Source organism: Limanda limanda, chromosome 21 (genome assembly GCF_963576545.1).
Source record: "Limanda limanda chromosome 21, fLimLim1.1, whole genome shotgun sequence".
NCBI lineage: Eukaryota > Metazoa > Chordata > Actinopteri > Pleuronectiformes > Pleuronectidae > Limanda > Limanda limanda.
Genome location: NC_083656.1, coordinates 12,197,893 through 12,225,392, shown reverse-complemented (window position 1 = coordinate 12,225,392; position 27,500 = coordinate 12,197,893). Strand labels below are relative to the sequence as shown.

General features: G+C 44.2%; 1 protein-coding gene across 1 annotated transcript in view; it reads right to left on the bottom strand.

Moving 5' to 3' along the window:
- The window catches only part of rhbdl1 (rhomboid, veinlet-like 1 (Drosophila)), a 32,746-nt gene extending 8,010 nt beyond the window's left edge, over window positions 1–24,736 (bottom strand). Inside the window, exons 1-4 of the mRNA XM_061095435.1 lie at window positions 24,557–24,736; window positions 15,572–15,796; window positions 14,228–14,376; window positions 13,994–14,106 (exon numbers count right to left, since the gene is read on the bottom strand). Of these exons, the coding sequence (XP_060951418.1) occupies window positions 13,994–14,106; window positions 14,228–14,376; window positions 15,572–15,796; window positions 24,557–24,622 (553 nt within the window). The 5' untranslated portion in view covers window positions 24,623–24,736. The remainder of the gene's footprint in view (window positions 1–13,993; window positions 14,107–14,227; window positions 14,377–15,571; window positions 15,797–24,556) is intronic.
- Window positions 24,737–27,500: the final 2,764 nt, after the last annotated feature.

The following is a 27,500-nucleotide window of genomic DNA, read 5'->3' as shown; positions in this document are numbered from 1 at the left end:
AGACACTTGTGACACCACCATCTGTGGGTGGGGAAGAGACGACAACTTGAGACCTCGGGCTCAGAGGAAGAGACAGGCTCCGCGGGGAGGACACAAACTGCTCTCTCCTCCTGCTCGCTCTGCTTTGGTGAGAGGCTCCAGAATACAGTATGAATATTAAACAGAGCTGTCATGTGGGCCCCCCCCTACTCAGGGGGATTTGAGATTTAGGCTTCTCGCACTCAGCAGTGAGGTGTACGATTATTTCGGTGCAGAGCTGACACATTCCATCTCTCGCACAGATTATTTATTGTTGCCGTCCCGAAGTCATCGTCAACATCCTCAAATCTTTTTTGTGAGCCCGCAGCATCCGCAAGTTCACTGCAGTGTAGACAGTCAAAATTATGTACTTTGTTTATAGCCATTTTCAGATATGACCTGTGGGTAAAATTCGGAGATCTTTACCCAGAGTTTGCCATTCACACATGCACAACACAGCGGGAGGTTCACACGTTCACAACAGGGCCAAATCCTCCACGTTTTTCAGGCGAGAGGTGGAGCAGCCGGGAGCAGCAGACAGAGGCAGGAAGCCGATCACGTAACCACAGGATTTTATTTACAACACACAGACACCGGTGTCGGCTCTTATCACCACAAACTCTCTTGACATCTTCATCGGTGTCTTCTACGTGTGTGTCACTGCTTTTTCACCTGGAGATATTTATCTTCACGTAAGAAGAGTCATCACCAATCCCCAACGAAGCACAGAGGACTCAGTCTCTCTGTCAAACCCAACTTGCTACACTATGACTGTTACTCCAGGCAGCCCTTAAGCTATGGGTCAACTTTGGATTTTTCAGTCTCTCTGGAGTGAGGTGCAGACAAGGGATGGGGAGCTGATCCGAGGCCAGAGTTTCACGGTGCCCGAGGCAGCGCCGCGGTGTAGCTGCTGCAGTGGAGGCTGCGCCACAGCACAGTAAATGCGGCAGTACAAAATATATGTCTACAAATCGTCGGAAAATGCGCTGAAGCACGGCTCAAACACTGACAAACAAGAAGCTTTTCACTGTCTCCCATGTCAAATATTTTAGTTCACAGTCAAGTGGGTCTTTAAGAACAGATCAAATCTGTTAGTTTAAAAGATGCCTTAAAATCTGTAGATGTTTAAGCTAAAATCATAGGCAACACAGGGCTTAAGGGTGAATGCATCATATAATCTTAGTCTATAGTAATTCAGTGGTGTAAACAGTCCTGGAGTTTTCAAATCAAAACAGGGCCAGCAGTGTTCCCAAACACCTTAGTTTTTAAAGGCTCTTAAACTCTGTAGTAGTGTGGACGTCAAGCGGGTCCGTATGGTGATTCGTTGCCCACCCGTGACCCTCAAAGGATAAGTGGAATAGATAATGGAAGCATGTTTCTTGTATCCATAACTTAAACTGGTGGTGATGTATTCATTAAAAGTGGGTTATACAAATAGCCGAAGGAGGTTTTTTGAAGTCGAGGCTGAGTGAATGGATTTTAAGGGGGCAGCAGAACAAGCTGGAAACACAACATTGACTTCGACGCTGCTTATGAAGTTGATAGGGTGAACATTCCAGCGGCTGACTAGTTGCACACATTTATCTAACTGACACAAAAACATTAGCATCCATTTGTGAGATGTGCTCCGGGCGACCCAGAGAAGGAACTTCTAATAATCACTCTCTTTCAGCTCTGTTTGGTTTTCATCAACTCCTGTAGGAAATATGTGGCTCCGGCTTGTCCCTGACTCTGTGTCGTCTGGCGCTGGTCAGGTAGCCTGACAGGGGAATTTATCAGAGCTTCATTAAAATCCATGAAAGAAATGTCATCAGAGTTAGTAAACAACAGTGATGGCAAGGGAGCTGCAGAGTCGAGGGAGGAATCTCTGTGGATTCTAAGTGCACATAATCATCTCAGTCATTATCAATATTCAATGAGCCTTTAAAGCACAGATGACACACTGAAAACACATGTACTTCTCAAGAGATTTTGTCAACAGTTAAGAAACCCCCAAAAAGTAAAACATTTCATTTGAAAACCAGCTTTCAAATGAAATGTATCATGTATCATGTAACCTGTGGCCGGTGTAGCTGTTGCCTTTTAGATTCGTTTCTCTCTGTCTGTACACACGGGCCTCAGAAGATCTATCTGGTATGCATTAAATCCTGAGGCCCTCCACGTGGATGTGCTGTGGTCAGCACTCCTGCAGTCACAGGGCGGCCTGTGTTGGCTAATAAACTGAGGAAATGCCTGATTCGATTTATTCACTGAGCTCAAATAAAGAGAGACGGACACTGATGGAAAAAGTGGGCGTATGGGCTCGTGAGTAACGGTGATACAGAACAAGCACTATACGGTTCATCTATCACGCAATTAGTATTACAGGGTTTTTACCGTGTGTTTGTCTTTTTTTCGTTTTTTAATTTAATCTGCCATTTAATTAGGAGAGAACCAGAGCTTTAGTTTCTGTTAAATTAACTCTAGAGCTGTTGGTACCTCTCGCTTTAATTATTTTCTCATTCCAGCTGAAAAAGATATTTAGTAACAGATAAATCTGGACATTGGTCCTCACATGGGTTTGTGGTTCACTTTGTTAACCCCCATGTTGACCATCAGATGCACAGTGTGAATAACAATACATGTTTTGTTTGGTAGATGCTCGATTTTATTGCCCATGTTTGTTTAGTGGCTCTGTAGAGATTACACAAATGAGATTAAAGGATTTTTTTAAAACAATTTTTGTTAACAAATAACCAGATAAATGGATTCAATGATTATTTTACCATCAAAAAAAAGTAATTGAAAATTAATTAACTAAATCAATTTTGCCAGACAAAAAACTAATAAATGGCACCGGCATTATGTATCAGTAAGGGAGGGGGGGGGTATTATTTGATGTTGGGAAGCAGCGTACTTTGGTTTTGTTATATGAACAGACACAGTTCAGAGGTGACCGGAGAAAGAAGGGAAATGTCAGATTGACTCAGTAAGAGGCAGACCATCTGTCACATGGTCTTTTGTCTACTTTATACTCTATTTGAAAAGCTCATATCTTCAAATGTCATTTAATAGTGTGGCACCCGCCTCAAAGCCTCATTTCAACTATAATAGTGCTGTCAGACTGGAGGGGTCCTATTAAAGAAGGAGATAGACAGCTCTGTGTCATCCAGACAGGAAGAGAGAAGGTGAGTATCACCTTCTGCCGCCGAGGCTTTCCTTCAAGTGACTCACACTCCACATCCGATCTAGCATCTTCATCCATCTCCTTGTGCCCTGGTAGATTGTGGGTGATGGAAACCGTCACATGACGTGAAGGGGAAGACGGAGTCTGCAAAGTTTTACTTATCAGCGGTGTCAAGCTGTGGAGGAGCATCCCAAACTGTCAGCATCCTCAAAGCGACAGAACGCCTCTCCTACGTTACTGCACGGTTCTCAAAGCACATCAGTCGAGAAACACAGATCCAAAGTGGAAACACAACATGAATCAGGACTTCTCTTGTCAACATATAAAAAAAGAATAAAAACAAAAAGGAAATGAACATGATTCCAGTGCGTTTGAAGCTCTGCTCGGCTCTGGATGAAGGGATGTACAGTCATTCATCTGTTCGCCAGCATGGCCACTGTAAACACATCTTGCCCTTGGTTTCCTTAGAGACTGACTCTGTTTATATAACAGTTTTCTCTCCTGTCCAAATTTGCCACATGGGGGAAATATGATAATATTTATGTTCCCCCAGAGCCCAGGGGGCATCTCGAAAAATCAATAAGCTCCATAAGTCACATCCTCCGAGCTGCTGAGAGGAAACTACACGGCACAGCACCCCCAATCAGAGGGAGGGATAATGATATCTGAGAATACGCCTCCAATGAAGGAAAGCATACCTCCAGTCAGAGGGCGTTGTTAATTCCAGAAGATGAGCTCCGACCCAACCAAATAAATTCTTGGCATGAACAAAGTGGTTATCACTCACGCCTGCTTTTCAGTGAACAAGCACAATCGCTGACCTTGGGCGGAAATGACTCCCACTCTTCTAACGGCCTGATGAAAAAGGGCCGGAAATCACTTCCTGCGCTCAAGGTTATAAATCCACAGTGATGGCCGCGGCGAGCGTGATGTGCTCCTTCATCGGAGAACTAACAACCGAGCGGAATATCAACATGGCAGAGAAATGGCCTCTTCAGAAAGTGTTGTTTTTCCTGCGTTGGTTTTACACCGTCGTTGCAAAATGGAAACACAAATGGGAAGCATTCAACGAGGCTGCAATTTCATATTCATTCATCCTTGGAGTTGCTATCAGCCGGGCTGCAGGGGGGCAGTTTTTAGAGGAAGTGGGCTCAGTGTCACCCAGGAAGAGTTGACTGTTGGTTGAGTCGGGGGGGGGGGGGTTGGGAATTACCATAATCACACTGGCGGGCTCTGCAACACAACAAGGTCACCCTGCTTCCTCAGCACTCGGTTCAGCTCGGCGCCAGGGGAGTACATCGGAAACATCGAGCCAGAAGCTTCGGCGTTGTACGCAACACAAATGTTGATACCGAGGAAGCGGTCCGACTAAAAACAAGGAAACACGACCTTGTGTACCGGCTCAGTCACAGCCACTCTCTCCACCGACAGGCCTTCAAAGCAGCATCGAGCAGGACATAATTGGTATTCAGCCGACAACAGCAAAACAAAGACGATTCCGCGAAACCTCACCGGGGTTCACCTCGAGCCAATCAAATCAGTGTGTTGTTAAACGTCTCTACACCAGTGCTTGAAGTGACTCAGAGCCAGAGGCCGAGTCCCGTCCCTGAGGCGCTGAGAGCGATGAATCCAGCGCCTCTGTTTTTTCTGACACTTCTCTCTCTTGTCCTGCCCTTCTCTCGTCTCTTTATCTCCATCGCTGCCTCATTAAGCGAGTTTGGTTGCTGATGTCGCTGATGCAGAGTGAAGGTGTGGCAGCGTCGCCTTTATCTGATTCTACGGGAAAACGAAAAATCTGATGACAGTCGGTTTGAGAAACTGTCTTTAGCATCGCTGTGAAATTTTGTGCACACATTACTGCAGTGTGCGGCAAGGTGATTCAGTGGTTAGTACTGTTGTCTCACTGCAAGAAGGTTGTTGGTTTGAATCCCAGTTGGTCCCCGGGTCTTTCTGTGTGGAGTTTGCATGTCTTCCCTCTGTATTTGTGCGACTTTTCTCTGGCTTCCTCCCACAGCCCAAAGATGTGCAGAGTAGGTTTATTTGAGATTCTACATTTGTCTGAATGTGAGTGTGAACGGTTGTTAGTCTTTGTGTGTCGGCCCTGTGATTCGCTGGCGACCTGCCCCGCCTCTCGCCCAATGTCGGCCGGGATTGGCTCCAGCTCTGGCCTGACCTTTAAAACAGTACAGATGATGGATGGAGGGATATTTCGGTCCTGCGTTGCATTAAATCCGTAACCCTGTATGTGGGTAGTCAAATCAATAGTGTATATAAATGTATTGATAGTGTCTTCGTGATTTTTGAACTGCACATAAAGCTGTATTGATTTAGTATTGAAGTTGGGGTCTCTCAATCAAAACAAAAATAAAAGACCTATGGTTGGATGATGTCGTGAAGCAGCGTGGGATCATGGGAGTTGCAGTCTTCACCACCACTTCTGATGAAATACCCGACGCGAGACAAATCGATGCAAATCACGTTCACGGATGGATTAAAGTTTTATTCACGTTACGCAAAACAAAAGGCAACGAATAATCGTGATCATTGGAGGAAAACAGATCAAGGATAAATTAACTTCTACTCTGCATGAGGAAATTATCATTTTTATTATCAATTACAAAATAATATTTCATCAACAAATAAGAGTAAATTAAACCTAGAAAGTTGATCTGTAACTAGATATATTTCACCATTAGAAGCAGTAAAAACCCTTGTTAGTTTATTTCAATTACTCAATTGAATTTATGAACTGAATATTCAGTCTCTAAACTGTTTTCCTAAGGGCTTTCAGTATTATAGTTACAAAAGCTTGTGTGTCTCCACCAAACAGCCAATATCAGCAAAATGGATGATGGACAAAGTCACTGTTGCCGAAGCACTCAGGCCCTCTATTCATTGACAGCAGATGTAATCACATTTCCCCTGCCTAATTACGCAATGCCCTTAAAAAAATCTGTTACATAACAGAAGTAATAATAACACACAGGCCCAAATCAGCCTGGAGTCCGTGCAGTCATTCAGAAACTAAATACACTTTGTTTATTTATGCTGAAACAATCATCAGGCTAAATTAGGAGCGACTATAAAGTGAGTCTCATGACCTCAGCAGAAACACGACGCTGCCGCCGTCCCTCCCGGTATCACAACGACATTAATCAACTGCTGAAGAATTAAACATTACATGCAACTTGGCGAGGAGCTGCAGAGTAATGACAACATCCACTGGCTGGTAACAATGAGGTCACACTGACATGCAGTCATTCATCACATCTTCATTACAGGTTCCCAACGGACCACAAATGACATCAGGCCACATGTCTCCTCCTGGTTTTGACTGAGCGCACCGATAAGTGGGCACATGGCTGTAATAATGCTTCTGTTATTATCTGTTAACCAGGATCCTTCTCTTCATCTTCGTCCTCATGTATGATTCACGTCACGCGCTCCACAGGTGCTGAAGCAGCAGCAGCCTCTCGTGGTTTCTTCCTACGCTGCTGAGGAGCATCACCAGGTAAAATGTTCAATTGTGTTGATCTTAGTTTTGAAAATATAGGAAACTTTGTGTAGGCAGTCAGGCAGTATCCTAGGCAACTGGTTTGCTTTATATCTACAGCTATGTTACTTTATGTTTATTATTCACACCTTGAACTTAGCTGTATTTACTTGATACTTGACAGGGTGTTCCAATTTTAATATGACAAGTGAAATTTAAGAGAATATAGGAATATATACAAAACAGATTCGTTTTTGTCATCATCAGCCTAACTGAAATTAAACAAAATATTTTACAACAATAAGGAAACGATTTATGTTTATTTTCTTTGTCAGGTTCTATATATTCGTTATCTTAGATCATGAGAAATAAGTTGAGAAAACGAATGAAACATAAGTAGGAATAGGTATCACCTTTTTTAAAACTGTCATTCATTCAGAGATGGTGGAGGAAGAAGTATTCAGAAGAAGTATTCAGCTAGTACACTGTAAATATACCCTGGTACAGTTTTTCACTGTTTAACTAGAATGTGCTGATATGTTATCAAAAATCACATTAGTGAAAGTGGAGGTTTCGCCGCAGGCAGGCTTTAAAGAGCGAGCAGAGTATGACGAGCCTGAAATCTCATCAACACACTGATAGTGTATCTGAGTTGAACAGAGTAAATCAGGCTGGCTGTTGTGAGCTGGAGGATGTGGACTGTCTGAAACGTAAGGTGTAGGAGACATACAGCCCGAGGCTCACACTGAGCTACGAGGGAAAACATGGTGTTCTGGCAATGCGCTGCTGTCCTGAAGAACGAGAAGAAGCTGAAGGAGTTGTTGGCCAGAGGGAAGCAGAACCAGAGGGGGAGAAAGAAGATTAAAAGAAAGAAACCCTGCCGCTCCCTCTTCAATGCGGAGCTGGGCTGCATCAGTCGAACATGACTCAACATTTTACGTGTCGTCAACATAGTCTGAAATTCTGACTGATGCTGTTCTTCTTATGCAAGGTGAAATTCGAGTAGAGCTCTTCAGTAGCAACAGAATCACAGAGGATCACTGAGTGGATGCAAAAGGAGGAGGCTCGGCTCGGGCTGAACAGCACTGTTGCATAGTTGGAGAATAATTACAGATTGTTCCTTTTGTCAGCACACATCCAAGGACAAAATGTGCAATGTCATAGATTTTTTTCACTGTGCAATTGGAGCGTTGCAATGGAGTGAAGATCAGGCTGTATGCAAGATCTACAGATGCATACACAACACAATCTGACTCACCCAGATTCAAACCTGAAGCTAGTTTTTCATTCTTATTGCAAAACATTTCCAAGCTAATGGATGCAGATATTCATGTTCCTGTGTAGATCCGACTAGATCACAGTATTTGAGGCATAGTCAAAAAGAACAGATGTCTTTTGGCTCTGGGTTTAAGTCCTGCGGTGCAGAAATTCTTGCAAGTGCGTTTGAGTGACAAACACAATACCTGCAACACTCCGTAAATGCACCCAGTGAATGCAGCGGTAATCTGAAAGCTCTGCTGCCCTACAAAAATAACAAGCAACACGCGTGCAAGAGCCGATAACAAGAGCCGACATGATTGAACTCATGAGCTAGAAAAGAAGACACTGTATGAATATAAACAGGAGACAGCCATGGGCAACAAAATGGAGAGGGAGGTAAAATGGAGAGTTTACAAAGACTGAAGGAAAACTGGCAAAAAGTAAAATGTGAGACAGAAAAACATAACGTAGATGCACAGTCTGTGTGTACACTCACACATACATATTTACTGTATCTCCACAGAAAAGACCCCGACAGCAACTCTAAGTTTTCTTTTTGGGTTTCTGTAAAATCGGAACAAAATGCCTACAGGAGAAACAAAGGTTGTTATATTCAACAATTGAAAACCTCCTGCTGTGCCCAAAGCCAAAAGGCCCGGCCTCTAACCTGAGACCCTCCCACGCAACCTCCTCCAGAGACCCAGAGAATTACACACACAGAGTCCCAGTGCATTTCCCAACCCGCTGTCTAATGAAGCACTCTCCAACCGTTCACAACATTTGTGCCAGCGGAGCACCAATTTCAACTCCATCAACAAGAATCGGGAGGTGAAATGATTGTGCCGCTAACAGTCGTTCATCATCGTGTGTCCATGGGACAGCTGGGCTGTTCCTCGCCCTTCAGGAGGAGTTCGGCTGGTTTCTATGCTTCTTCTCCTCATTTGTCAGACTGAGGAGCTGGAACTCAGAGGTCTGCTGAGTGTCGAGTCCAAGAATCGTGATCAGTGTGCGAACTATAGCAGGGGAGCTCGGGAGTTTACTTTTTACAAATACAACATTTATAGCCCTCTTGATTTTTTTATTTCTAGTAATGAGAATGTGGATAATAAGACGAAGAAGAGTGGTTGTTGCTGTGCGGCTTTCAGCACCACAGAGGAGAGGAGAGCAGCTATAGGAGCCGGAAGGATATTTGTTTTCATCTGTTTGTTTGTGTGTTAGTTAGCAGCCTTACACAAACACTACAGCGAAAAGTTGATCCTGAACCTTGGTGGAAGGATGTGTGTATATATACTAGTACCTTATTACTTTTTACAGTTTTATCAGTACATTTTATGTTTATTACATTCTATTTTGAGGTGTTTTAATTATCTTTATTTGTGTTATTGCTCCTGTCTCTGTGTGCAATGCCATGCCATGCTGCTGTAACACAATGATTTCTCATTTTTGGATCAATAAAGTACATCTATCTATCTATCTATCTATTTAACTTTGCGAGATTGTGTTTTTGTTTCTCTCACGAATTTCCCACTGAATAATTCATGGGACTTAATTAAATAAATCTGGCATATGTAGGGGCCGAATATGAGTGTGAGTAATTTGGTGAGGCTTAATTGAACTTAAAGGGCCTTGGTGGAGGTATGTGCTCCTCTGAGTGCTATTCTAGTTTGTTAATTTAATTGTGAGCAGGATTACACAAAAGCTACAATACCAATTTCCACCACACTTGGCGGACAGATGAGGCCCTGGCCTGGTAAGAACCAATTAAATTTTGGAGCTTTTTGCATTTTAAGTGGCCGCTCCAGGAAAACTGTTTTTATGACAAATAAATTATTTAGCTTATCAGACTGCTTCCTGTTTTATTTTATATTTATACTGTAAGAACCAGACAATCATGTAGCCTTGGTGGATGTATGAGCTCTGAGTGCCATTCCAGTTTGAGTATTAACAATAGGCCACTTGATTACTGATAGAGAGAAAGATAGGGCACTTTACCAATCCACCCTGGAATCAGTGGACCTTTGTCCAGTTAACAATTAGATTTTCTGAATAAGTGAATCATTTCTTTCATGCATGAATCATACATACTGGATCCATGATGACGAAAAATAGAAATAGAAAAACATGTTTTTTTAATATCTAAAAGACGAACCAAAACTACAACAACCACAGGAGCTTGTGTGTTATTGAGACGAGCGCAGTTCCCTGTAGTTCGCACCCCGATCGTGACGATAATTGAGTTTATGCAGATCACATCATGATGAAAGTTAAAATTTAAATTTTAACTCACGCTGCTGCAGCTTCGGCTTGTACTGAAGAAATTCAATTTTTCATCACTGCGATGTAACTCAATCACAGAAACCCTAGTGAACGCAGTTTGACTCCAGGCTCTGAGAAGTGTCAGCGTGTACCATCTCCGCTCCTCTCCTCCTTTTTCAACTCGGGCTGGAGCTTAAATCTCCAAACAACATCTCAAACTGCACTTACGCTAATTCCCCAGAGAGCGACCCTGCGTTACTCTGCCACTTTTCCCTCATCTAAGCCCCTCGCTCGCCCGCTTGCACTTTCTCGACCAAGGCTGCTAAAATAAATCAAAGCTACAATACATGAGTGTTAACAGAGTGTGTGCATGTGAGTGTGGGTCTGACTTTCACAGAGTACGAGCAGCTTTAACTCCATTTTACAACTGTATGTGCAGAGAGAGAGAAGGGGAAGAGAAATTCGATTTTTTTAGTCACATCAGATCAGGGCACATAAAATGAATATATACAACTCATTGTGAATTATTGCTCTCAACAGTATTCAAATAATAGTTAGCGAGGCATTTATGAGACTCCAGACAGAAATTGTTCTGAGTGAAGATTAAAGGGGGGAAAGAGCTTGATGCGGTTGTGCCGATATAACCTCTGCAAATACGCATTTACAGCAAAAACTGCCGTGAGAAACCTCATCCGACTATCAACACGGATTTAAAATCACCAATCTCCAAACTGGCTTGGAGGAGGATGGAAGTTAATGAGGTTTCATGTCAACAAAGATTTGAAATCTGCGGCCAAACCTCTGGACACCGCGAGTCACTCCGCTGCATTCAGCCTCGTCTGTTTTTTTTTTTGTTTTAAATAAAGGGAGTCATGTTTATCAAAGTGATCAAACAGGCTGCATATGGACGCTGACTCGAGGACAAACATCCTCAGTCTCGCTGGACCTGCGTTTGCCGAACCTAAATTAATTGTTGTTTTTTTATGCAGCAGAAGTGAGACGAGGAACACCTTGAACTTAATAAATGATGAAGGTAGCGACAACACAAGAATCAAAGCATTTTCCACACTAATAAACCCTGAAAACAGTAATAAAAGGGGAAAAAAACATCAAACTAGGTCAGTGCAGATATACTGCAGACTGGCAATAACACAAACAATGGGTTGAACCGCGAGTTGACAGCCTCTTCCTTCTACTTCAGTGTCTTAAAAAAGGAAACAGTAGAGCATAATGCAGGGCACATTATGTCTGATTTTCTCTTTAACTCAAGGGATACACAGCTATCCTGAAGTTCTTGACTCCCAAAAATCCAGATCATACATTCTACTTTAATTAGGTTGTTTTATCACAATATTTTTGTATATAAGTAATCCATGTACCTCGTCCTCCACTGTCCTTTTCATATAGGTTCAAGATTCAATTTTGGTATTGTTGCCTTATAGTTTGATCATTGACCTGACAGGTAACCCATTAACTGATCAGTTTATGTGACCGTCTTCCTGCGTTATCAGCATCACAAGGACCCACATAAAATACACATATTACTGTGCCTTGTAGTTTAAACTGTAAATGTCATGCTGTTTTCATATCTGTGCTTCAGCAACAATAGCAAGCATCAGGGAAGAGGGTTGAACTGGCAGAAACAAAATGTCCAACAGTTTGAGAGAGAACATCTTCTCTAACAGGATGAATGGATCTGGGAGAACAAATAATTAAATTAAGTTTCCGTGTCAAAATGAAGTGATATTTGGTATTGTGTCCTTGGGTCTCTTGAAAGGTGCTATACAAATTCAAATTATTATATTTCTGTTTTTGTATGATGCTTTTTTTTGAGAGATGAGACTGTGTTGTGTGAACCAGCAGCATGTTTTCCTCTCGATCTGGAGAAAGACAAGCTGCAGGACCACATGGAGCCAAAGTAACACTCTGCTGAGGAAAGACAGTTGGAACCGCAGTGTGAAGATGCAGTGACAGATTGAAAGAAGAACTGGAGAAGGACAGACACGGGATGAGCAGGGAGAGAGAAAACCCTTTTAAAAAACAGTGTAAAATGGCGGAATTTAGGAATGCTTTCAGCTGGAGGGAGAGAACATGGAACAAGAAAGAAAAGACTTCAAGAAAGAACACAGGAAAAAAACAGAGAGGGAGGCTTCCCAGTTGGAAAAATGAAACGTGAAAAAAGAAAGAGAAACCTTCAATGAGGAGCTTAGGGTACAACGTATGAAGCTCAGCTTTTGATGCTGTAAATGAAGATATGATTGGCGGCAGGGAGTCCTTCAGGATATAAGGAGGAGACGGCATTGATGAGGACGGCCTACATTCAAGAAAGGCCTTCAGAGGAGGAGAGATGTTTTCTAGCTGGAACGAGCGAATAGAAGAAAGTTCTTTGTTGTAGACATGTGTGCCAGTGACACTGAAAAAGACGCCGTGTGAGGAGAGGACGGCGTTTGAGATGGAAAAGACGCAGATGAGAAAACTCTACATCGAAGAAGAATCAGACTTCCAGAGGACGAGGGAGGCTGTGAGCACACAGGCCAACATGATGACGCAGAAGAAAAATGCATCAGTGAAAGAAGAAATGCCAACGGCGTCAAATTTCAGATGAATCAAAAGGGCCATTACGACCAGGACTGTCAACATGTCCGACAATTCATCTCTCACTTTCACATTAGTGTGGGCGTGGGAGCACGGACTCGTAAACATCAAAGATGGATAAAGCAACGGACTCGGAAATCTCTCTAATCAGGCATTCAAAGCATCTCTCCAATCTGTCTCTGCCTGTCTGCCTGTCTGCCTCCAGAACTGTTCATCTCATCGGTTTCTCACTCGTCATGTGTATTGTTAAGGGTCCATGGGTGCAGTATTGAACTTGGTGTGATTTGGAGTAGTGATGCTTTCAATATGAATAAACTTTGAATAAAAAAGGAAAGCAGAGCGGAGTCCAGTAGCAGGTCTTTACTCACCATGGCTGTGTTACTGCAGGTCACATTTATAGTTTCAGAAAGAAAAGCTGCAGCCGGCATTAGCACAGGCCGAGCGAACAGCCCATTCCTGACTTGTTCAAAAGAGGCACTGCACTGGTTAAACTTAATATACTTTCAGATGTATTGCTCATCGACAATTATTTATTTTCTTTGCGATCCCACCGGGCTTTTTAAAGCAAATGGGAAAAGGCACTTTGGTTGGTTTATGCATGTAACGCCCAAAACACATTTTTCTGCTGTTAAACTAGCGTGAGTTGATTTGTACACATCTTAAATTCACTGGCCCTGTGTGGATTAGATCATGTGCTTAGTTGTGTTAAATAGAGCCACCATATTTGCTCACAGAGACATGTAAAAATGACATGGGAGAATAGAATATTGATGACATCACTGCAACTCTTTTCTGATTGGTTCCCAACAAAAGCTGAAAAGGAAAATTCGGAGATTCAGCTTTTGTAAACTACACCCCTAAGTTGTGGAACAGACTGCTGCTAGATATCACAGCAGCTGGTGCAGTGAATGTTTCTCTGCACTTTCCCGTAAAAATATGTTCTCTTCTTATTTGATTTTGTAACATGTTTTTATTTTTTATCTATATTGTATATGTAAAGCACTTTGAGCTGCATTTCTTGTACGAAAGGTGCTATGCAAATACAGTTTATTATTATTAACCTGGTGTTAAATCTCTTCCTGGTCACCCCTATGTCATCAAATCTTGCAGCACCTTTGACCCTGTTGCACACCACAGCACTTCATGGTGCCACGCCCCCCACACTGCTTTACATTGTAAGACACTTATTTTGAAAAGACACTCACCGGCCAGCACTCCTGCCATGTAGAGCAGACTTATTCGTAAGATGCCGTGGACCATCTCTAAAGGCACGCCGATCATCAGCTGCAGTAAAGCATTGAAGCCCAGCTGCTCCAAACTGAGGAGGGAGAGCACAGACACAAGAGAAGCTTCAAACGACGGCGGGAGATTCACCTTCCCTCTAATGGTTCTGCGTCATCGACAGGAACCGAGAGAGATTTTAAGGTTTTGGTACGTACCCGACGTGCATGAACATGTAGCTGAAGAAGCGCCACACTTGTGCCCGGTGGCCGGGATGGTAGACCAGAGGGCTCTTCATGAAGTCGGGCTGATAGGTCTGGAGTACCCACTTGTTTAACATGATGCCGTAGCACATGAACACAATGATCTACAACAGAGACACAGGAATGACACCAAACTGTCAGTTCATGCTGACATGCCCATAACACGCTCTCTCTCTCTCTCTGCACACTCCTGCTACAGAACAACACAACAGTGGGTTGTGTTGTTCGGGGAAATTGCCCCGAACAACACAACCCACTGTGCTTTTTATTAAAGACACTTGACGTTTTCTATTCCTTTCTTTTTCTCGCAATCCTCGGCTGATGCTTATAAGACTCGTGGAGACAATTAATGCCCTCGTTCAATTCCATTAATTTCTTTTCATAGAATAATGACTCAGTGTGTCTGTGAATTAAAATGAATGTGAACCGTTATTATCTCATCCTCATTGTCATTACAGACCATTCAGTGCCATTTGGAGACATTACAAGAGCATCTGGCTTCCTCTCCTGAGAATTATGAGGATTTCAGGGGAAACCATGAAGTTTTGTTGAGAAACTGTTGTTTTTTTTGCTGCTTAATCTCAAACCATTCAACCCTGGACCTCGAGGGCTTCTCTGTGAGTGGTTTTCTAACATAATAGCTCAATTAATGGCACTGTGGTGGCCAGGGCTCTTACTGACCTGGTTTCCAAGTTCCAAACTTGGTGTCTAGAAAAAACAGAGGTCCCTGTTTGGAGGCTTTAAGCTCGGAGGAACAGCATTAAATGCAGCCGCTAAGCCCCCGACTCCCAAACGAGTTACCAGCTCATATCGAGCTCACAGTAAAAGCGTGTGATCAAAGAGAGGAAATCTTTTCAGAGGGTCTGAGGCAAACGACTCAGGCAGCAGAGCAGTTTAAAGTCAGGGTTGTGGGTTAGTAGCCTGACTCTCATAAGGTAAAATATTGCAGAACAATAATGTTTTAAACACACCTCAAATAAGTAGGGATGCATTAGTAAAATTGACAATCAGAGAAGCTACCTCAGTATCCTCTTGTAAAAACATTATTTTATAAAATGGCATTTTTTTGTCTTTTTTCTTTATTCGTCTTGCCTTAAATTGTTTAAATCCCTCATTTCTCTGGATTTATTTTAGTTTTTTTGTCTATGTCTATGTGAAGCAAACCTATTTGGCCCTAACCCTAACCCTTATTATCATTATAATTATTGCTATCATTATTCATGCCACTGTATGATTGGTGCAACATCTATCTTATCTTCCACTGAACTCTAAGACAGGCCCGTGGATTTATCCTCTAACCTGGACAATGGTGACGATGGCGATGAAGATGGGCGGCGGACACAGGCGGTTCTGGTGGAAGTACCAGCGCCGGTCCGTCTCGCAGGGCAGGATCTCGTAGGCCACATAGCGCACGAAGCGTTTGTACAGACCCAGCCCCGTCTCGTCCAGCAGGATCTCCCTCTGCAGCGTGCGGCGGCCATTGGCGATGGCTCGTCGGAAACTGCTGGAGCGCTTGCTGCTCATCTGCAGAGAGGATGAGAAAGCAGTTTAAACACAAAAGTCTTAACAACTGCTAACATTTTGAAGTAACTCAGAGAGGAATGATGAGCATCCTTCTCCACATTAGACTTCCAATAGCTGGACGCACATCTTCTTGCTGAGAGATGGATGAGAAGATTGATTCCACTCAGTTCTGTGAGATAAGAGACCCGTTTTTCAGCTGACAGACTTGTTTGTGGTGACTTTAGGAATCAGCGGACAGCTTCACATTCATTTGATGGGTTTTGTTTTTTTTCCTGCTTGATGACTCAATCTCTCATTTGCAATAAACTGGTCTTGGGTCGCCGTGTGAGCCACACCCGGACAAACACATCCAATCACAGCCACAACTTTCTTCACGCTAAGTGGCTCGAACACGAGTGAAAGGAGGAGATCTTCTTTTCAAATAATCTGAGAGAAGCTCATCAGTGGGACTAATCATCCTAGATGGGGATGAGCCGACATTTGTAAAGCAGTGATTTCACAAGGGATAGCACATGGACAGTTTCTATACTGAAACTCCTGCTTCCATCATCAGGCCAGAGGGTGACGGCACTTCCATCTTCTTTTAAGGACCTTTTCTGTCATTATGTTGTTCAGAGGTTTCAGTGGAGTAAAATACACCATGTCTGTTATATTTATCTTTAGTCAGAATATGCATTTTCATATGTGGAATAATCCTCACACCTGTTTAAATCTTATGTATAATTTCATTATTTTAAGTGCCATATCTGATTATAATATATTTATCCTTTTACAGATATTATTAAAGATTTGTATTTCTTTGGATGGGTTTTATACCTACTTAGGAAACCATAGCACTAACTATTACGTCTATGAGCTGGATGCATTGTGAGTTCATTCTACCAGCACTTCGTGTTCAGTGCGATTGACAAAAAAGTGAAACTGGAGATTGTTCCAACAAAATAATTCATGGATCTCGAAAAAGTGGAATATTTCGGGGACTTTTATCCATGCGTGTACGATTTGTTGCAGCTCGATTTAATTTAAGGGGACTGTTGGGCCTTGGCAGAGGTGTATGTGCTCTACTGAGTGCCATTAGTTTTGCATGTGTTGGATTAGATGGAGTCTCTTATACGAGATGAAATCAAGCTAATGAGCGAGACACAAAAAACGATTGCTCAGCATCTTAAAACAGCTCAAACTCTTGTTAAACACTTTGTCAGTCCCTTTAGCACCATCTGTGTGACACAGACATAAAAGAAAGACACTGGAGCTGAAAGAATTGCAGTGTGGTGAAAAATGCCTTCCTTGTCAGTGGCAGATGCAGATTTGATTTTAAACAACGCAGAAATGAAGTAATAAGAACAGCACTTTTCAAATCTGCAACAGATGTCAATTTAATTTAACTGCTGTTAGAAACACACTTTATAATTTTTTCGAATCCCAGCTGGGGGTCCTTCTGTGTGGAGTTGTATGTTCTCCTCCCTGTGACTCTCAAAGGATAGACGGTAAAGATGAAGGGATGTGACATATCACAACAAGGTGATCGCTTTTTGCTGCTTGACAGAACGGAAGCTGAATATTGAGCCAAGAAATGATAATGTGACAGTGGTTTTTGATTAAGATGAAATGTAAGTGTGATAGCTGCAGGGCTGATTGCAGCTCAGACATCATTACAAACGGGGCGTGAGGAACCATTCCATGGAGAGAAAGTGTGTAAATGGTCGAATCTCTGTTTAAATATATCTAGCGCGTGATGACCAATAAAAGTGCTTAGCAGTGCAGTCACACATTCATAGAGTGCATCAATGTTCAGCACTTACTCTATCACACATCACTCACACACACAGCCGTCAGAGGTGATTTGGGGTCCAGCTGCTTGCCCAAGGACACTTTGGCACGTGGAATAGAGGAGCCGGGAAAACAAACCACCAACCTCTCAGTTAGTGGCTGAACTTCTCTCCCTCCTGAGTCACAGCCGCACCATCTCAGACAAACCTTACACCCCCCCTAAGGTAGAAGCTTCATCTTTTGCAACGTGCCAAACACAAACTGGACAAGTTAGTCAGAAAGTAAAAAAACGTTGGAGCCTTTGTTTCTCAGGGATGGAAGGACGCATTTGGAGGAGCCTTCGAAATGGGACAGTTCTTCAAATGCAGCCTCTGGAGAATGGTGCCATAGTGATGAGGGACATGGATGAGCCAGTCTTTTGGGTTTGGGGCAACACTGGGGCTGCACTCCTCTTACTTGCTCAGCCACATCTGCTGAAAGGTGATGAAGGAAGCCAGATCCATACAGAGTGCTTCCTCTCTGGGGGGGGGCAATGATCTGGATCGTCGTGGTGATGGGTGCTTCAGCAGTGATTTCCTTCTGTGTACGCGCATGTCTATAAAATCTGTGTGATGGTACGTCAAGGTTATCAAAGACTCCAGGTTTTCTCAGTGCACAGCAAGTTCTTTAGTAGAGCCTTAAGGGTTAAAACTGTTCTAACGCTACTATTTGACAGCTGATCAGAGAACTATCAGAGTAAAAACACAGAGAGGTATTTTTTTATACTGTCTCCGCTAAAAATACTGTCTGGCCAGCTTGCAGGGATCCTTTCCAGTCAATATCTGGAGTGCGTGCACTTCACAGGTGAGATTTATTTGTCGGCACAGATTCTCCGAGCCAAAGCCGGATGTCTCCAGCGTAGCCAAAACAATACAGCTCCTCCGAGGACGACTGGCTGACTGAGCAATTATGAGCATGTTATGATGCGATGTGACACTTCATGAATACGACTCTCCAGGAAAAGCACTGAAGGAAGAGAAGGAGGGGATGTGGGCAGCAGCTGCTACTGTTGGCTAGTGTAAAGCAATGGCAGCACAGGTTTCTCATAACAGCAACCTTAAACGACACGGCAGCTTCTCGTGAAGTGTAATGAGACCTCCGGATGAGACGTGTGAGAGGTGCTAAGTCGACCATTCGCAATTCATTAACCCGGCCCTGCTGCTCGTAGAGGCTCGCGCAGACACAGCAGGGGACACTGTTAAAGGGAGAGTGGGTCAATATCTCTAAAAGCTAACAAGCTAAACATGCTGGAGGATAAATAAATGAGCAAATAATGAACACATCGCTTCACAACTGGAGGAACTTCCTTTTCAAGAAATCACTCGGGGGGGAAACAGGAAGCAGAAGACATGTCCCTTTTGGTAGTTAGCAGAGCAGGACGCGGTAACTACCCATAACTGTTTGTTATTACGACACTGGTGGTTGTTGCCTGTTGCACGGCGATAACCGGGGTGACGCTGAGCTGGGCTGCCGGCTCTCCTGCAGATGGAGGGATGCATATTTAGTATGGAAATCAGGCCCGGAAAATGCAATTATGCTATACTTGAGGCATGGGAGTGAATGCAGAGGAAGAGGAGTGGAGGGACATTAGGAGGCAGGAGAGAGAGAGAGGGGGAGAGACTGGGAATTGAAGATGAGATGCCTGCCTGGTTGAGACCAATTTACAGATCCTGGAGGCCACCGGTGGACAGTGATAGTGAGATAACTCCCATCTCCTTCTAAACATCTTCAGATTTTTGGGGATCTCATTGAAGACGAAGATTACAGGTGAAACAGGATGTGTGTGTGTGACTATCTCTTGGTTTCTGAATATACGTTTCCCTCGATGACACCGCCACGCTCCCTCTCCACCGTGCACTGCGTTCTCTCCCGTTCATACCGACTAAGTGGAAAAAACGTATTCCCCCGAGACACGGCTAAGCATAGCTGTCACTCCGCTTTGCCTCCTCTGACACGCAGGACTAGCGCCTCTAAAGTGAGCATTAGCCGCCTTTTGAAGAGACGACAGGAGAGAGACGGCAAACAGACGACGAGGCGCTGGCGAGCATCCGAAAGTGGTGATAACGCACAAAGAGGAGATTGACGGAGGGGCTGAGGTGCGCCGTACAGAAAAAATCACATGACATCACGAGAAATGTCTGGAGGGGAGAGAGAAACCAATGACTTGTGTAACGGTCGCAGTGGAAGTTCCCTGACGAGGCAACGTCTGGCAGAGAATAATTGATGCTGAGGCTGAGAGCACATAGATAAAGATAGTATCCCCCTTTAGGGATGGCAGAACGGGCCAAGTTGACAGCATTGGGTGTGTGTGTGTGTGTGTGTGTGTGTGTGTGTGTGTGGAACAGCAAGGGTCCGTCCTCCTCCTCTGTGCCGCCCACTGGACATGCTGCTCTCGGCTTCACTCAATTGTCCTTGATGGATTAATTAGCCGCACCACATGGTCAATACCTCGCTGCTCGATACTCATTAGTAATAACAATTAAAAGTGCGGTGGGAAGGCCGTTCGGGCGTCTGCACTGCAGATACAAAAAGTAAATCCATAGGCTATTTTGATTTTTGCACAGAGTTTACAGTCGTGACCATCTTTCACTCACTTCCACCGACAAACACACCACCGATAAATCATTAATCGCTACTGGAATATAAGAAGATGGCGCCAATTAACCAGAGCTTACGCGGTGATTCACCACCACCGGGCTAAAAGTGTCACCACAACCATTTTCTATCTAATTTGTGAGTCACTCAAAAGCCCCTGAATCCCCCCCCCTCTCCTCTGCCCTCTCTCTCTCTGTTAGACACACGCACTCTCGCAGCAGAATCTAAATCACTGCGGATCTCAGCCTCGCTCATTCCACCCTGACCCAGATACTCAGGTTCTTTCTTGCCCAAATCCTTTTAAAATGAAAGTCCACCTTATTTTTTTTCCTCTCAGCAGTTTGCGGTTACAGCTTTTCCTTCATGGTTTAATCATAGTGATGCTAAAACTCAACAAAAACCTTCACTCCCGGACACTTGAGCAAAGTGCATCACATTTAGCTGGCAACAACATCCTAAACAGAAAACCTTGAATTGAGCTCGGTGTGGGTTGTGATGTCGAGAGATAACATCTGTTTCCATGGAGACAGATGCAGTGCGAGCACTTAAACTCGCTAAACTTTAGAAAGACCGTATATCTTTGCCTGCAACCAAAGTTTTTATATATGTGCTCTCTCTTACAACACCACAACGTGACAAAAGGGCAGAACATTGGAGTAGATATTTCATAAGCATTATTAACTATACGTCCTGAGGGAAGAGAAAATGTGAGTCGGGCAGAAGGGTAAAAATAGCAGCAACAGTCATAATAATCCTCCAACCCGAACAAGGAGACTCTCCCGACATAATCTCTAAAATACACCCTCTATACCGTGTAATTAACATGGCAGCCATTTTGGATCCCTGTCGAACATTAGCCAAATTACCACCTGAAGGAAAACGACGACACACTTCTTCAATTACGCAGCGGTTACACGATAGCATCGGAGGAAACTCTTTCAAAGAAACTGATACGGGCAGTTACGCACGTAGGATGCGCGACTTCAGCGCGGCCCGGTTTCACCTTCCATTCCTAAACAGACGCTCATCTTCTAGTCAGTGTCCCCCCCCTCGCAGCCAAGTGCGAACCCAGACACCTCGGATGTCTCCCGGTCTCCTGCGTCGACAGAATGTCTGTGTGTTATTGTGCGGAAACGTGTCACCATGTGTAAAAATGCTGGTTGTCTTGCTGTGTGGGATTTTTTGAGGTACGGATCTATACTCCTATATCTCTATGGTTGTGTGTGTGTGTGTACGTGTGTGTGTTTGTGTACCTGTGTGTATATGTACACAGCTCCCCCAAGAGAGGTTGAAGCAGAGCGTTACTTATTCACCCCTCTGGCTGAACTGATGGAGTTCTCTGGCTACGATCGGCCTGCATGAAAGATGGGTTGAAAACATGCAGTATAAAATAGAGTCTTGTACTAACACACACACACACACTCATATACACACACACACACACACACACAGACAGACACCAGAGAAGCACATTTACACCCACTGAGGTCGAGAGAAGCTGTGTGGATTCACAGCTGCACTGAGCGAATGTAGAAGAACAAGTCAGACAAAACGTTGAACCAACCCGTTAGAGACACGACGGAGAGAAATATCAGCAGCTTGTGGGCTGACAGCATCGAAAAGCTACAGACTGAGCAAGCACACACACACACACACACACACGCACACACACGCGCTCTCACACACACGCAAACACACATACACACACAGTACAGTCAAACCTTCTGAACCGTGCCATGTCCATTTTAATCATGTGCAGGAGAGTCTCATTCTCAGCTGAGGCGGGACCACAAATCAATACAGACACCAGAGTTTAGGCAAGGGCTGTAATATAATGGCGGCGCAGAACTTTCCAAATCAAAAATACGACTGACCTGTCACACACTGTGGAGCCTTAACCTATAAATCTGCCACAGATACACAGACGTGAATGGGAAAGAGAGAAGAGCAGAAGAGTGGAAAGAGGGCTGAACGAAAATGCAGCAAAATCTTTTTAAAGTGAATAAAATGAGAAACAGCGCTTTGTTCCCACCAAGGCCAAACAGCCCTCATTGAAACCACGTTCAAATTCCCTAGATACAATTTTTTATTTCAGTCTGCACCAAATTGTACATACTCATAGAAATCACTCCTATGTTAGAATTTTTTATCAAGATCCATGAATTATTTTTGAAGAAAAAATTAGGAACACCAAATTGAATGGGTTCCTACCTCACTCCGTCTGCATCCTTCCACTATAAATTTTGGTGGCAATCCTAGTTTTTGCATAATCTTTGCCAAGCAGACGGGTGAAAACATAACCTCCTTGGCTGAGGTAATACAAATTGTAAGAGCCAGAGAGGTATAAAAAAGAAAAAGAAAGAAGGCCTGCTGATGACCTGATTGAAAATGTCATGCTACATGCCGCACTTTCCCCACGGCGGCCTGGAGCTGGTCCCAGAGAACTGAGACCTGCAGAGTTTCATGCATCAAACGCTGCACCACGGGAGGACAGATTTGCATCAACTTACGAAGACCCTCTAAATTAGTCAGCAAATCTGTAGCGGCGGCTCTCATGCGTATGAATGAGAGTCTGTCTGCGTTGGAGACGGCGGGTGTGTATATCAGGGAAGACGGGACCAGAGAGGAAGTGGCTGGCTGCATCAATTAATAATGAAATGCTTGCAAGTGTATGTATATATATGCAAATTGTATGCATGTGCAGAGCAGGGGTAGGGGAAGGGGGGGTAACGTCTGCGTGCGCTCACGTGTGTTCATCAGACAAATCTTTCGAATCGGACTTGAGGGTCGATATCCGTGTGAGGCCCGGTGTAACTCAAATTAACTCAGATTACCGCCTGCAACTAGCAAGGCCGGGCTAATCGAAGGCAATTTGCATCCGGCTGATGGGCAATTTTGAAAGTTTCTCCCCGATGCCGTCGGAGGCGAGCCGGGTTTATTCCCTTTCACCTAACATATGATCACAAGGAGCGCAGAATGAAAGAGAGGGAAATGGGATCTGAGGTTTCCAGGAGGTTCAAAATAAAGCGGGATGATATTACTTGGCGCGGAGAAAAAAGGGGGAGGGTTGAAGATGAGAATTCATTGAAGTAAATTGGATCTTTTTTTTTTTTTAAACAAGTGAGGAATGGTGGAGGGAGAGAGCTGTTCACTTCCAAGAGGCAGCGCTGACGTATGAGAGAGGCGGCACCGCGGGCACTGCACCTCGAGAGCAATTCCTCTGTAGCGACCTCCGAAATTATAAACCACATAGGTAGCACAACACAAGAGATCATAAAAAAAAGAAAGAAGGTGATGGGGGGGAAATGAGCTTAAGGAAGTGGTAAATATGAAAGGTATTGCACTGCGCTGAATTAATCACGTTGTGTACATCCCCATGGTGTAAGGAGCCGAAGGCGGGTGCTCGTCTAGTTGCTCGGAGAGAGAGTCAGCCTTTCACGTAGACGCACAAAGCTTTGCATGAATTTCTAATAGAAGCGCTGAGAACACACACAGGTGGAGAGGCAGGGAATGAATGAGAAGAGGAAGAAAAGAAAGAGGAGACCTCACCTCACACTCAAAGCAGAGAAGGAAAAAGAAACAGACTGAAAGGCATCTGCATGAGTACGTAATATTGCACGGGCTGTTCTCACATCAGAGAACATCAGGCGTAATATCAGTCTCACTGCAACTAGAACATAATTCAAACTAGGCCAGCGAGTTTGCTTTGAATATATCACTTATGACAATTAACATTTGTTGCTCTGTAACTGTGGCTCTGTGTGCGATGGGTGAGTGGGTGTTTTCTAGAACTCCGGCACTGTGGAAGGCCTGTGAGGTTAAGTGTCTGGATTTACCGACACATTAACTGGATAGATTGATCCGGCTGTTACAGGACGACGACCTGAACGGACCAGTCAATTTCTGCCGCTGCAGAGCTCGCTGCCTCTGTCTGAATCAATTCTGTACCCTTTCTAAAAGCAAGCCAGAATGGCACTGGGTAGAGCAGATTCATCCATCAAGGCCCTGCAGTGCCTTCAATTTAATTAAGCTGCACCAAATTACACACACTCATAGATTTTGATATTGGTTTGCCAAATTTGCCATTTTTTTCATCAAGATCCATAAATTATAACCTTGGAAACAGCAATTTGTTTAAATTCCTGGATTCTACCCCTTATCTGGATGTGCACCAACATGTAATGAGTTCTTAATTGACCTGTGACGGTTCCTTCCACCAAGTTTTGTTGAAATCTGTGAAGCAGTTATTTGCGTAATTCTGTTCACAAACTCACATTCAAACCAACTAACAGGGGCAAATTCATAATATAAAATCATGTGAGTATCCGTGTGCCTCTGCGTCTGGTTCCCACTCACCAGCTCGATGAGCTCCTGGTAGCACACCTGTCCCTCTTCATTGCTCTGGACGAGGGCTAGCAGCATGTCCAGCTTGGACGGGTCCAGCTGCAGCTCATGGTCCTCCACCAAGCTGGTGAAGTTCTCCACTGCAATGAAACCGGTGTTCTCTGGGTCCAGCTGGAAAACAGAACAAAAAACAACTTTCAGACCACTGGGACAGAAACAGTTATACTGAAGATGTTGTTGCTGCCATGAATTTTAATAATAACCACTGCAGAGTTGAAGAGACAGATTGCCCTGGAAGGCGCATCAGTAACAGTGACAGTTGAGATATAAGTATATATCATATATATCCATCTATTATCTATACAAATTGTCCTTTGCAAGTCACTGGGATGCTGGAGCCAGTCCAAGCTGGAATTGGGCACCTGGGACAGATCGCCAATGTTATCACAAGGCAGACATACAGAGGCTGGTTTTTTGTTTATTTATTTTCGAGTTGAGACGTAGAGCAAGGTGGTAGGGAAAGACTTAAAAAGATTTGTGGACAACACGGCACACATGGAGGCAGATGGCGGTGCATGGCGACCCCAAAAAACCTCCGGTTAAGACCCGACTTTGGAGACAGTCACCCCAGAGCAAGCACTCTTTTCCATGCCAGTACTTCCCCATCACTTATGAACTGAAACCCTGTGAAAGCATCTGAGCAGCCGAGCTCGGAGCCTGGCTTGGCCGACAGACCGCGTCGTGGTTCAAGATGGTCAAAGACTGCCGGGAGTTCGGCTGAAAAGTGCATTCATAACCTCCCCAGTCAGATAGTCTGCTTGCACTAGGGTAAGTGAGGCATACGACTCGATGAAACTGCATTCTAGAGATGGGACTAGGCCTGACATTTAATAATAGCGTTGAAAGTGTCGCTATTGAGATGAATAACCAGTCACGCTCACATTCACACCATGGTTCAAACCCTCCTTGCTGTGAGGAGACTGAGCTCACCACTGCAACACGTCCCCACCCTAAGCTCAAACATTGACACCATTATAATTAAGCTGTGGTCTCCATGATGCGTTCGAGATCAAAATCAAATCGACCTCCATGTCATCTGTTGTTGTAGAGAGCAGACTCGTCATATGAGCAAACAGCGTAAAAAGTTGGCCTGGAAAAATAAATATTATGGTAAATATTTCTTGGTTTAAACTTTTCGGTCAGTTTCTTGCTTCATTTGACCGTGTCTGTCCGTCCTCGGTCACGTTCCCAGCTCGGAGTCAGTGTGGTTTTTTATAATCACCACTCACTCGCTGAGACCCAAAGCCCAGTGGGTTTTCACCGCTGATGCCTTACGCCAGAGCTGCTCCTCGTAATTGATTTAAGCGGGAGAGTGTGTGATAAAATCAGCCTCGTGTAGCCGTCTAAAATAGCACCAGTTTAAAAATGGCTTTTTAAAGTATAGGGTGTGTATCTACGCTTGGTTTATGTAATGTGGGTTTTTCAAAACTTTTCGGGCCAGCAGCTCCACGTACTTGATTTCCCTCCTTTTTTTCCCTCCACCTCTTCAACTGCTCTTGTGTGCACTGTTAATTTCTCATGCAGCTCTCCTAAGTTCGGCTGATTGTGTTTGTGGAAATGTGCCTGTGGACAGTCTGCAGCTGCACAAAGAGAAATCACGTAGAAAGGGCCTTCGCTTGGTCTCATTTGCCTGTTTCCTGAATGCTAACACAGGTACCGTACACTGACATCCTGTTGTCGCCCCCTGGGCTCTTAGTCTGCTTTCAGCTGTTGCGTCAGTGTGGAGTCAGGCGTGCTGGATCATTGTTGCCCAAGTCATGGGGTGAGTCCAGGAGAAGAATCCCGCCTCGGTGTGGACCCGACCTGCTCTGATTACTTAGTGTTACAGCTGGCTGCACGAGGAGAGCGCCATTGAACTATACGCTGGGTCGGCTCAGACCTTAAAGCTCCTCGGCTCAACGAGGGAGCAGAGAAGATCAATCTCCGTTTGAACATGTTTACTGTATTAGTGTGTCTGCTTCCCCCTCAAGGCCTCCCCCCCTTTCACAAGCATCCTTTTTAATCCTTAACACTTATGCATTTATTCACCTGGGAGAGTTCAGAGGAAGCAGGAACTAATGAGTTATATGACGTTTCCCAATGCTGGTGGATGTGCCGACGGGATTTGGGTACTTTCACAAAGCTCGACACTAACGTTTGGTGGCCGGAAACCACACAACAAAACAACAGGAACACAACCACAATGGAAGAAGTCAAGTGATGGATGCATGAGTCAGGTGAGCTGGACTCAGGTTTAATGGTAGTGGTGCATTTTTCCCTTTTTGGACCTCGCAGCACCTGTACCATAACATTTCAAATAGACAAGCCGCACATTTTAAGCGTCGACTGGCTACATCGGGTTTTTACACATGACGCAGACTTGACGACAGTAATTAACTTTGCTCATTTCATTGTCAACATCCGGTGTCACTCTCATCCATTGTGCCCGTGTCTCCATTATGTGGCTTTGACTGTTGTGTCGTAGCTTTTACATTTATGTTTTCCCTTAACGCGCTTGTGTCTCAACCACCGTACTCACATGATTTCTTAACAGAAGTAAATAAAGACAAACAAGGATTCTGTGCACACACAACGGTTGCTGACCTCGGGAAATTTATTGATAACACACTTTGAGTGTCTGCAAGTGAACGGCGAAATCCACAGAATGTCTCCATCTTCATCGTCCTCCCTCCCTCGCACATCTCCCAACCTCATCGCTCAGCTCCTGGATGGCGGAGAGTGACAGACAGCGATCTCCAGACTCCAGCCTCAAACGCACTTAAAAGAGCACATTTGTGAATAAAAATGAACAAAGACGGGAAAAGGAAAACAGCCCCAGGTCTATTCTCAGTTAATCCCTTTAACTGTGTGTTCCATGGATGTTTGTTAAAAGCGCTGCCCCCTTTGTTTCCCCTCA